Raw genomic sequence first — 12,136 nt, 5'->3', positions numbered from 1 at the left:
ACTTAATTTGTAATGTCATCTGACAGAAGGCTGTTTAGTTGACACCAAAAAAACTGTGACAGAATTTCCTACCACAGCCATTATGTGTAGTTTCCAATAGGGCGTATTTTTTTCTTATTTTTATTGTCACTTGTGTGACATCTAAGAATAAATGAGTGTTTACACAGGTTCCATTGTGTGTACATCATTGACTCTATATTATCCCACTTCTTTTATGGACACACCGGAGCTGCTTCTATTTTTAGCAAGGGTCCTGCATCGATTGGGAGCTTATTATTATAATTTAACTGAGCGGTCCCTCTCGCCTCTCCTTCCTGCAGACGTTCACTTAAATTATAGCCGTCCACCTCCTCCCACTCTCAGCTATCTGATAACTTAATACCATGCACATACACATGTACACTGAGTAAATAAACAGAGCAGCTCACTAGCACCAATTGTCTTGCAAACTCACAAGCTAGCAGCACTGAAATGCTTCAACCGTGTCTATATGGAACCATTAGTCTTTCTGTGTATATGTTATGCTGTTTATTTTTGGTTTCATAGAAACAGAGCATCCGGCTCTGTGTATATTTGGAGGGGTCAGAAGGACTTTACAACAAATGGGAAGGAACAACTGCGTACCGGTGTGGGCAACTACCTGTTAAGCTGAAACTATTTCTTAAATCCCACCATAAACACTCCCACTATAAACACCCACCCACGAACACACAAGCATGCACATACCAACACTGGCATGCATACATGACACATGCATGGGCTGCATACGCTTGCATATTTTCTTTTTTGCGAGCACTTGTACATACACTTTTATGTACAAGGCCCTCATGTTTGCTTTATGTACAAAATCAATCAGATATATTGATAGCATCATGCAATTCTAGCTCTGAGGCATAACCCTTTTGCTGTGCCAAAATGTTACTTGTGCATGATGCTAGGATTGGTGTTTCTATGGCAACTGCCTACACACACATGCCCACATGATACTGAGTATTAAACATGCATTACATTCCCAAAATGTTTTGTAGTCTTGGTAACATGGAATGCTTTGACACAATGTAAAGTTTATGATTGAAGATGCAGAAGCTCAGTATCATTTAATCATCATTCACATGGGGCCCAGAGTGCCTCTAGACAGCAGAAATTCAGCCTTATTTACACTGGTAATACTGATGTCAACACACACTACTATATACACACTGAACTGCATGACTTTTCAGATGGAATAACATCATAAACAATTCTAATTAATTATTTTAAATAAATATCAATAAAAATATCAATAAAATATAGTGGGAAAAAAATATCACAGTCCATCATATATATATACTGTATATATGCAATATCACACGAGCAGGAGTGCAATATGGCTCTATAGACCTTATGCGCCAGAGAAACAAGTGTGCAGCCATCTTTAGAATTTTATCTTTTCACCGTTTTTGGGGTAGCTCTGTATATTTCTATGGCATCGCTGTCGAAAAGTAATTAGTTGGTAAAGTGGATTTACTTATTGTAGAGTTAACAAAAGTTATCATGAGCATTGTAATGTTTGAAGCGGATGTCGTAATAAATGTCAATAGACTGGGAAGTTTTTAAAACAAGCGGTTCAGTCATAAATCCATAAGATCTTAATTTCATGCTGTGGAAATACAAGTATTATGAGAGAGAGATGAGATCGACTAATTGAGCTGTATTACCTGCATCTGATATTCATGATAAAAAAAAAAAAAAAAACATTTAAATGTCCACTGAGGAAAGCGATATCTTTGTCTTATCCTTTTAACAGTTAAGGGGATTTCCTATGACAGCGCTTGTCAATGCATTTGTCGGTTGCGTCTTATAAGGTGTTGCTCAAAGTAAAAACAATGTTTTTGTTTAAAACCTTATTTCAGTCTCTTTCAATATAAAAGTCTTTGCTACTGACTCACTCATAAAAACAGTCTTTGTCACCATCTAATGGTGTAATAATGTAACTTTCACTGAAGTCGAAATCACAATACAGTAACTAACAGACCCTTTCTAAATACCAAATATGGCAAATTAGTTTTATTAAAAAAAAATGTTATTTAACAATAATAGCCACTATAAAAGTATAAGAAGTTTGTACAATAGGAAATAAACACAAGCAAACAATTCAGTCAAAAGTAGTGCTCTAGTTAGTACAGGATCGATTTGCTCTAGAACAACTAATAGATTAATATGACCAAAGACTCTGTTTGATATACCTAAAACAAATTATATCTCATGTTTTACCACTATCTACATAAAAGCCAACAGCAAATTCCCGAAGGACTGTCCAAGATAAAGCTGTTCTCAGAGGGTACATGAGCTCTGATGGCCTGAAGCTCACATCTCCAAAAATGTCTAAACAAAATTTCAAGTAGGTGCTATGATTATATATAAACAGCATATTTGGGGGGGGGGGGGGGGGGTCAGAAAAATCAATGGAGATGTATTGATCACCCATCATTTGAGGCTAGAACATCAATCACACACACCGCACTGTTTGGCTTCACAAAAATGCCGTGGTCAGAGGAAAATTTCAAGTGACAGAAAACATTTAGTATGAATGTATACATAAATGTCACCCTTTATTCCTTTTCAAGTATCATTCACGGATCACAGATCTATTGAAATCAAACCACGGTCCCAGTAACGTTATACCATAACTTTCAACACACTCAAATATATTTAGTATGATTGTTTTAACCATGTAAAAAGACGCTGCGTTACCCCACATATGCAACGAAAAGTGCGTAAGCGGCCGACTGCAGCATAAGCATATAAAAGTTGAACTCAAGATCGGTGTGCATTGCAGGTGTCGCTCCCACAGCTCTCGGCCCGTCCTGTTTCATCCCACTGTACCGTTAGTAAAACTTTAGGACCCACTTTATATTAAGTGGCCTTAACTACTATGTACTTACAATTAAATTAATCATTTGTTACAATGCACTTATTTTGTACATACATGTTTTTACATTGTACTTATATTTTAAAAACACCTGCATGTAATTACATCTGTAATTCATTTCTGTAATTACATTTATAATTACACTGTTGACCCATCCCTTACACCTTACCCCCACCCTTAAACCTACCCATACCACCAAAGCTTTCCCTAACCTTACCCCTATCCCACCTCAATAGCAGCAAAAGTGTTTTGCAATTCAATATGAACCCAATAAGTACATTGTACTTATTTTGTGATGTAAGTACATAGTAGTTAAGGTCACTTAATATAAAGTCGGACCAAACTTTAATACATTAGCTCATCCATGAACATGATTTCTGCCCATCAGATTCCTTTCCATCGGCTCTGAAGCTGAAGACAACAACGCCCATGATTCACACGCTCATTCACGGCGTCATCAAGCTACACCTTTGTTTTGAATAAGCGACCTCTAGTGGTGAAAAATTACATATTGTGCCTTTAAAATCAAAAGGATTGTTTTTATTATTATTGATGAGAAATGCAAACTACGTATACATACACAGAAATCCATGAAACTGGTCTCATTCAGTGGCTTGATGGGCACAGCAGAAAGATGTTTACTAGTTATGTAACACTGATGTAGATGGCTTTTTATATATCTCCATATTTTTTATAAATAATTTATAAATAAACATATTATATAATAATTAAATATAAATATAATAAAAAATATTCAGTTCATCATGAGAAATGTTAAATCATTATATATTTTAAATAATTATAATGACATTTATATACTTGTACAGTATATAAAGTACTGTATATATAATAATGTTTAAAGGTGCCCTTGATTCAAAAATTGAATTTACCTCGGCATAGTTAAATAACAAGAGTTCAGTACATGGAAAAGACATACAGTGAATCTCAAACCCCATTGTTTCCTCCTTCTTATATAAATCTCATTTGTTTAAACGACCTCCAAAGAACAGGCGAATCTCAACATAACACCAACTGTTACGTAACAGTCGGGGTGTACGCCCCAATATTTGCATAATGCCAGCCCATGATGTTCCCAACCATTATAAAAGGCATTAGACAAGGGCAGCCAGTTAACGTCTGGAGCTGCACACAGCCGAATCATCAGACTAGGTAAGCAAGAACAACAGCGAAAAATGGCAGATGGAGCAATAATAACTGACATGATCCATGATAGCATGATATTTTTACTGATATTTGTAAATTGTCTTTCTAAAAGTTTCGTTAGCATGTTGCTAATGTACTGTTAAATGAGGTTAAAGTTACCATCGTTTCTTACTGTATTCACGGAGACAAGAGCCGTCGCTATTTTCATTTTTTAAACACTTGCAGTCTGTATAATGCATAAACACAACTTCATTCTTTATAAATCTCTCCAACAGTGTAGCATTAGCCGTTAGCCACGGAGGACAGCCTCAAATTCACTCAGAATAAAACTTTAACATCCAAATAAATACTTTACTCACATAATTCGAAGCATGCATGCAGCATGCATGACGAACATCTTGTAAAGATCCATTTGAGGGTTATATTAGCTGTGTGAACTTTGTAAATGCGCTGTAATATAGTCAACAGCTGGTGTGGCAGGGAGCACGTGATTTAAGGGGGCGGTGCCGAGTGTAAATCAGTGCATTGTTAATGATGCCCCAAAATAGGCAGTTAAAAAATTTCATTTAAAAAATCTATGGGGTATTTTGAGCTGAAACTTCACAGACACATTCAGGAGACACCTTAGACTTATATTACATCTTGTGAAAGAACGTTCTTGGGCACCTTTAATTCGTAAGCCAATAGGATGTTTTGTAATGATGAGAAATGCAAACTAGACAGAAACCTGTGTGAACTGGTCCTATTCTGTGGTTAAGCTGGACAGGCATAGCAACAAGATGTTTACTTACTAGGGTGCACTGAAGTAGATGGCCAACTAGCATATTTCTATTGAACTGCAGTGGCAGTAGATTACGACTCCTTATTAAATTGTGTCTATTCCTTTGTCACTATTTCATCTATTTTTTCCAACTTGTCCTTCACCCTCACATTATGGCTCATAGCAGACTATGCACAGGAGTCAGAAAAATCAATGGAGATGTATTGATCACCCATCATTTGAGGCTAGAACATCAATCACACACACCGCACTGTTTGGCTTCACAAAAATGCCGTGGTCAGAGGAAAATTTCAAGTGACAGAAAACATTTAGTATGAATGTATACATAAATGTCACCCTTTATTCCTTTTCAAGTATCATTCACGGATCACAGATCTATTGAAATCAAACCACGGTCCCTTTAATACGCATTGAATATATTTATAGCACGCACCATTTGTTCCTCAACCATTGTGTCTCCTGTAGTCCTGTGACATCTCATGCGTATAGATGGACGGTCTCCAAACTTGCTTCCTTTCATCTTTTTTCACATGGCCCTGTTTGAAAGACAAAGCAGATGCAGGCTTAATTACTGTTATGGAGGGAACTTTAATAGCACAGACCCAGGCAGGTCATTCAACACTGACTGAAACTCAATACAGCTGCTTCATATCTAATAATTGCTGTGACTACATATCCTCACGTAGTGTTATACATTTTAAATCACACTTCATACCGTACACATGGCTCCCCAGGCCAATGTAATAAAAACAAGGACCCACTGCTGTCACTGCACAGCAAAGTGCTGAGGAATTTTATGGATTCTTATACCCTGTAAAATATTTGCTAGTAATGCAGTACATGTACGGCTTAGTGCCAAGTCACATATACTGTATAACGTATTGACTGCTGCCAGTCATAAAAAAGTCAATATATAGAAGATCTTGTTGACACTGGCTCCAGTACAGCTGACACTGTTGGTTTCCACTCAAGCCTTCTTTACGACATTGAGGTTTCAAGTCACCTTTACTGGTGATTAACAGTATAATTTTATTCATTATTATCTGTCTTAAAGGGTTAGTTCATCCAAAAATGAAAATAATGTCATTTATTACTCACCCCCATGTCGTTCCACACCCATAAGACCTTCATTCATCTCCAGAACACAAATTAAGATATTTTTGATGAAATCCGATGGCTCAGTGAGGCCTGCATAGCCATGACATTTCTTCTCTCAAGATCCATTAATGTACTAAAAACATATTTAAATCAGTTCATGTGACTACAGTGATTCAATATTAATATTATAAAGCGACAAGAATACTTTTTGTGCACTAAAAGTTTTTTTTTTTAAAAATAAGGACTTTTCAAGAATATCTAGTGATGGGCGATTTCAAAACACTGCTTTAAAGCTTTACGAATCTTTTGTTTCGAATCAGTGTTTAGGAGTGCAAAAGTCACGTGATTTCCGAAAACGAGGCTTCGTTTATGCGATCCGAACCACTGATTTGAAACAAAAGTTGCGTAAAGATTCGTGTTTTGAAATCAGCTGTCACTATTGTTGAAAAGTCATTATTTTGTTTTTTTTGGCGCACAAAAAATATTCTCATCGCTTTATAATATTAAAGGTCCCGTTTTTTGTGTTTTTTTGAAGCTTTGTGTTTATAGTGTGCAATATAACATGTGTTCATGTTTCGCGTGTAAAAAAACACAGTATTTTTCACATAATTTACTTATCTGTATACCGCTGTTTCCACTGTCATAAAAACGGGCTGATGACTTCCTTGTTCTATGAAGTCCCTCCTTCAGAAATACGTAACGAGTTCTGATTGTGCCAGCGGTTCCTGTGTTGTGATTCGACAGCAGCTCTTAGCGCATCTTGCCTGGAAAGGTCACGCCTCTTACCATAACGTGGAGATGCACGCGCTCAGTGTTATTGTAAACATGTCTTTAATTTTACCCTATCAATTTGAGCCGGAATCAGACCCGGTGATTGGACTGCGGGATGAAAATAACAGCGTTTCGACGACATGGCGACAAACACACTCTACAAACGCAACTCCTGTGTATTCCTGTGGGCGGAGGTTAGTCAAAAAACTGTTTTAGTGACGTCATTAAAGAAGGAAGTAGAGGGATGTAGTCCAAACTGGCCGTTCGATGTAGGCGACTTCTGTTAAATAAAATATCTCGCTTGGCATTGAACTTTGAGCTTTAAAATTTTACAGATTTTATTTATACTCTAACAACAACATTACACACTAACTAAAGTTTGAAACATGGGATCACAAAGAACGGGACCTTTAAGGTTGAAACACTGAACTCACATGAACTGTTTTAAATATGTCATTAGTACCTTTCTGATCTTGAGAGGTTCAGTAACATCGCTGGCAATAGAGGCTTCACTGAGCCATCAGATTTCATCAAAAATATCTTAACTTGTGTTCCGAAGATGAACAAAAGTCTTACGGGTGTGGAATGACATGAGGGAGAGTAATAAATGACAAAATTTTCAGTGAACTAACCCTTTAACTGTAAGTCACGTTATACTGCACAAAAATATATTTTATTATAAAACACGCAAATTTACTGTAAAATATTTTAGAAATAAAAGTTTGGATTGCCTAATAATGTGCAGAGAAAGATATTCTATGTAATTAATATCATGTTTAACAAGGCAATATGTATTCTTTTAGTGTTAAATATTGATAAAATTGTTGTTTTTTTAAGTAAAAAAATAATGATATATATATATATATATATATATATATATATATATATATATATATATATATATATATATATATATATATATAATTTTATTTAGACTTGCTTCCTGTAAGAGATACATTTTACAGGTGGTCAATATATATTCATACTTTGTTTATATAGCTACTCATAAATGTACGGGACATAAACTTGATAGAGTGAGTGAGAGAGAGAGAGTTCATGCTGAAGTTGATCTGCTGCTGCCCTTGCTGATGTACAGACCAATCCAATTAGGTTTCACCTCTAGGCTGTGATGCAGTTCGTGCTTCAGACGATCCATTCCGTCCACACACACACACACACGCGCGCTCAGTGTCACTCTGCAGCTCCACACACAGTGCGCGCGCCCTCCGCTTTTACGCGTCCGACATCTGCAGACATCCCGACTCACCGTATCAAACCATCGATGGAGGTAGCGCTCTTAGCAAGACAAGGGGAGCTCTTTTAGTGACAGTAATTTCCCGGTGTACTGCGAGATCTGAACAAAATGTGGAACACATGTCCGGTCATAACTGAAGCCTCCGTTGAGAGCTGGGAATCTTAAAGGAAAGCCGCAGACGTCTTTTCTCCCGTTTGCACACACAGCGGTTTGTATATGCAAACGGTGGTTTACTTCAGGAAGGTAAGAAATATAGTTTGTTGGATTGGCAGAAACATTGTTATGGCAAGTCGTGATGCCTGGACGTCACTTGTTTGAGTGGAACAGCTGAGATGAAGTGAAGGGAGATTTGCTTTTCAGAACAGGTTCATTTTTTAATAGCAAGGCTACAAAGTTAAAGGTACTGCAAAGCATCGAACGGTTTTAATAGACACTGATGACGGCTCCTCATGTGAGAAACAGTGGCACAGATGGACACACAAGTTGTAAATGTAGATACTTTGCTGATATATAATACTTTATTTGCTTGATATATTAACCTCTGAAATAAAATATGATAAAGGAAAGATTACGGATGATTACTGGAGTGAAAGAGTCTGTTTGGGTTGCAGTTCTGTACAGAATCAGTACTAAATGCAAACAATTGGTAACTGAAAACTAAAATCTAGTTTCATTAGATTCAAAAATCATATTTAATATGACATAATTAACTTAACACTAATAAATTACATCTTTAAGGGATCAGAAATAACACTAAACGTTGCTTTTTGAGTGCTGTTAATGTCAGTGAATGCAATCCAATTTGTGCAAAAAAAGTAAAACAAAGAGGTTCAGAAGTAGCTGAATATCAGTAGTGTGCAATAAAACAATGTTTTTTTGCTGTTATTTTATGTTTTAATGTTTGTTTAAGAAAGAAAAAGGAGAACTGCATATTCTGTATAATGACAACCTTTATATTCGCTCACATATCGGCTTACATTAGACTCCTGAACGTAACCTTGAAATGATAGAAGGCCAATGATGAATATTGAATGTGGCAACAAGATAATGCTTGTGTTAATTACTAATTCTTGTTAGTTTAAACAAGATGTGCCACGATTCTCTTAGCTTAGGCTTTGGTGAAGTATACCAGGGCTTACGTTTCTTCTTTACATACAAGACATGCTTGGCTGGTGATATGTAAATGGGTTCTAATGCTTCAAAACATATACAGTACAATCTAACACATTCCTAATGGATCTTAGAAGAATTGTTGTGCACTGCATGAAAAACGTGCAAGGTGGAAACAACAGGTGTCTGTGCATGATCAGAACATTTACTTCAGATATTCCAGCATCCTTTTTCTTGTGTCTGTCTTCACAGCCATGGAGGGACTCGTCTAAGGAGGACCCAACCTAATTGTCTTTTCCCAGTTGTCTTCTGGTTGATTTTCATCTTTACACCTCTTCCTGGCAAGAGTCGCCTGTCTCCTCACACATAATGGCGGAGAAGACTGGATTGGGGGTTCCAAAACCTGGAGGAAGATCCGCGACTTCGCTTCCACCTGAGCCGATCGAGATCATCCGGACCAAGGCTCGCTCCAGGAGGGTCCGCATCAACGTCGGGGGCCTCAACCATGAGGTCTTATGGCGGACCTTGGACCGGCTTCCCAGAACCAGATTAGGCAAGCTTAGAGACTGTAACACCCACGAGTCACTAATGGAGGTCTGCGACGACTACTGCCTGAATGAGAATGAATACTTTTTCGACAGACACCCTGGTGCGTTCACGTCCATCTTGAACTTTTACAGAACTGGAAAGCTGCACATGATGGAGGAAATGTGCGCTCTGTCTTTCGGGCAAGAGCTCGATTACTGGGGCATTGACGAGATCTACCTGGAATCGTGCTGCCAGGCTCGCTACCATCAGAAGAAAGAGCAGATGAACGAGGAGCTGAGGAGAGAGGCAGAGACTCTGAGAGAAAGGGAGGGAGAGGGGGAATTTGATAACACCTGCTGCTCAGACAAGAGGAAGAAACTTTGGGACCTTTTGGAGAAGCCAAGTTCCTCAGTTGCTGCTAAGGTAAGGTGTTGCGGTACACCTTGCGGTACAGTTTGGGCCTCCTGGGGCATTTGACAGCTCCACAATAACCATTTTCATGCAACAACACAAGCCCTTCTTTCCTTATTAATGATGAAGTGCAGAACTTCAGTGTGTGCTCTGTTTTCTCAGTACATTTGGTTGATTCAGAGTAGCTCTGTTCCAGAACCAAGTGAGCTACAGGTTCCTCCTGTGTAAGACAGTATCCTAACATATGAAACCTCATAAATGACTGCTTTGGAACAATCTACATTGGCTGTACCGCACGGGAAACTTAACTAAAGTGTTTGATGTTAGCACGTTGCTAAGCTAACAACACAATACTCTAATAAGCGTAAATACTGCCTTCTGTTTTGTTCTGTTCCAAAACTTAGTAGCTACTTCATTCACTCATAAGTGACCGATTTGGAACACTCCTCATGGGCGAGAAGACAGTAGACTGCGTCCTTCGGAGGTCGCATTTGTTATCAAGGATGTTTCACTTCAGAAAAGGAACCAGTTATAAAATTGATAGTCATTCCTTCTGAAGTAAATAGTTGTAATTCCTTTTTAACTTTGGAATGTAATTGTTACTTCACTGAAATGAGGCAGCCTCAACGACGTATGTCGCAGACAAATATGATCTCCAGAGGACGCAGCTTTCAAAACGAGACAGCTTATTTTGACTTTAGAATCTTTGATGTTAGCATATTGCTAAGCTAAAGCACAATAAATGTGCAATCACATTTACTGCTGTTCAGGCGTATTTCTGCAGATGAAATCCAATCATTCAATAGGAATCAACACAATTGGGAATTTCGTGTGAGGGCGAAACATTTTTTTTCATGTAAATGTAAATGTCATGTAAATTCACTGCATTGAACAACATAAAGCTGTTTGGTTTGAAAGTGACTTCTGTGTGAAATGACAATTTCGCTAATGGGACTGTACCTTAATAATCATAAAAACATAATGCACATACATATTGTGTAACCTCCGGGAAATCACTGATTGTAAAATAAATAAATAAAAAATGAACTTAATTTATTTGTCCATCCAGTATGATAAGATTTCAACCAACCAATTTGCTCAACCAAAACAATGTCTTCTGCAAAACGTATGTAGTTTTATTTTTAACCCCTAGATGGCCAATAGTTATATAGCGTAGCTTTAAATATATTATATATATATATATAATGGTCTCATTAAGTTTTGGAACAGAGCATTTGTGTTTGGATATTATATTGTTCCAGTGGTACTGGAAAAATGCTGTGCAAACATGTTTGGCAAATTGAGTGTAATGCTAATTTCAATAGAAAGGAAAGAAGTTATTTGTTTGGACCGGAACACAAAGTCTAACGAGTAGAACATGATTACAGTGGATGCAAGAATGTGAAAAGTTTTGAAGCTGCAAAGGTTTTCGTCTGTGGTGGAAGGGCTTGTTTTGCCGTTTCTGATCAGAGACAGTTGGCGCCAGTTGGCAGTTAGCTGTTGAATGCAATGTGTGCAAGAGCAGCTCTGCTTGTTGAGTCAGAATGACCATTATGTCACATTAAAACTTATATCTTGCATAATTTTTAGATGATATTTAGTGCTTGCTGAATTTTTGAATGTCATATTATTTGAATATATCATAAAGACAATTTCCTTTTGATATGGTTCATCTTACACAATGCGACATCTATCCGATTACATTAATTTGATCTTTCATTGTACTTGCTCACAGTGTATGTCCTGTGTAGTTTCTAATGTGCGCCTGTATCTAAGGGTGTACAGTGTGCTCTAAGCCATCCATTGGCTGGGGGGGGGACGCTGATGAAATTCAATCACTGATCATTTACGAGGAGTATCCAGCATAGAGCTCAGCGCAGAGAAGGATTATATTTCACATCTGAGATAGCATATCATAAAAACATCCTCCTAAAGTATGACAAAACTACACAGCCATGTGAGACATAATGAAAAAATACAGTTGTTAACATAACCGTTTTGGACGTCCTGCAGTGCATGTTGTTTTTACCACAAATGCAGTGTCATCCGTTTTGTTGGACATTTCCTCCACCTAAAGGGGAATCATGGCTGATTCAATTTCAGCCTG

The 12,136-nt window shown here is 37.5% G+C and overlaps 2 protein-coding genes across 2 annotated transcripts in view; one reads left to right on the top strand and one right to left on the bottom strand.

Moving 5' to 3' along the window:
* Positions 1–12,136, bottom strand: part of trpa1b (transient receptor potential cation channel, subfamily A, member 1b) — a 241,149-nt gene that overhangs the window by 87,355 nt on the left and 141,658 nt on the right. Inside the window, 1 exon segment of the mRNA XM_048175085.1 lies at positions 5,290–5,392. The gene's annotated coding sequence lies outside the window, so the exon portion shown is untranslated.
* kcnb2b (potassium voltage-gated channel subfamily B member 2b) overlaps positions 7,804–12,136 on the top strand; it is a 140,207-nt gene continuing 135,874 nt past the window's right edge. The window contains exons 1-2 of the mRNA XM_048175086.1: positions 7,804–8,223; positions 9,343–10,041. Of these exons, the coding sequence (XP_048031043.1) occupies positions 9,460–10,041 (582 nt within the window). The 5' untranslated portion in view covers positions 7,804–8,223; positions 9,343–9,459. The remainder of the gene's footprint in view (positions 8,224–9,342; positions 10,042–12,136) is intronic.

The sequence above is a fragment of the Megalobrama amblycephala genome, linkage group LG22, assembly GCF_018812025.1.
Source record: "Megalobrama amblycephala isolate DHTTF-2021 linkage group LG22, ASM1881202v1, whole genome shotgun sequence".
Taxonomy (NCBI): domain Eukaryota; kingdom Metazoa; phylum Chordata; class Actinopteri; order Cypriniformes; family Xenocyprididae; genus Megalobrama; species Megalobrama amblycephala.
The sequence above is the reverse complement of the archived record's forward strand: the minus strand, read 5'-3'. Positions and strand labels throughout refer to the sequence as shown.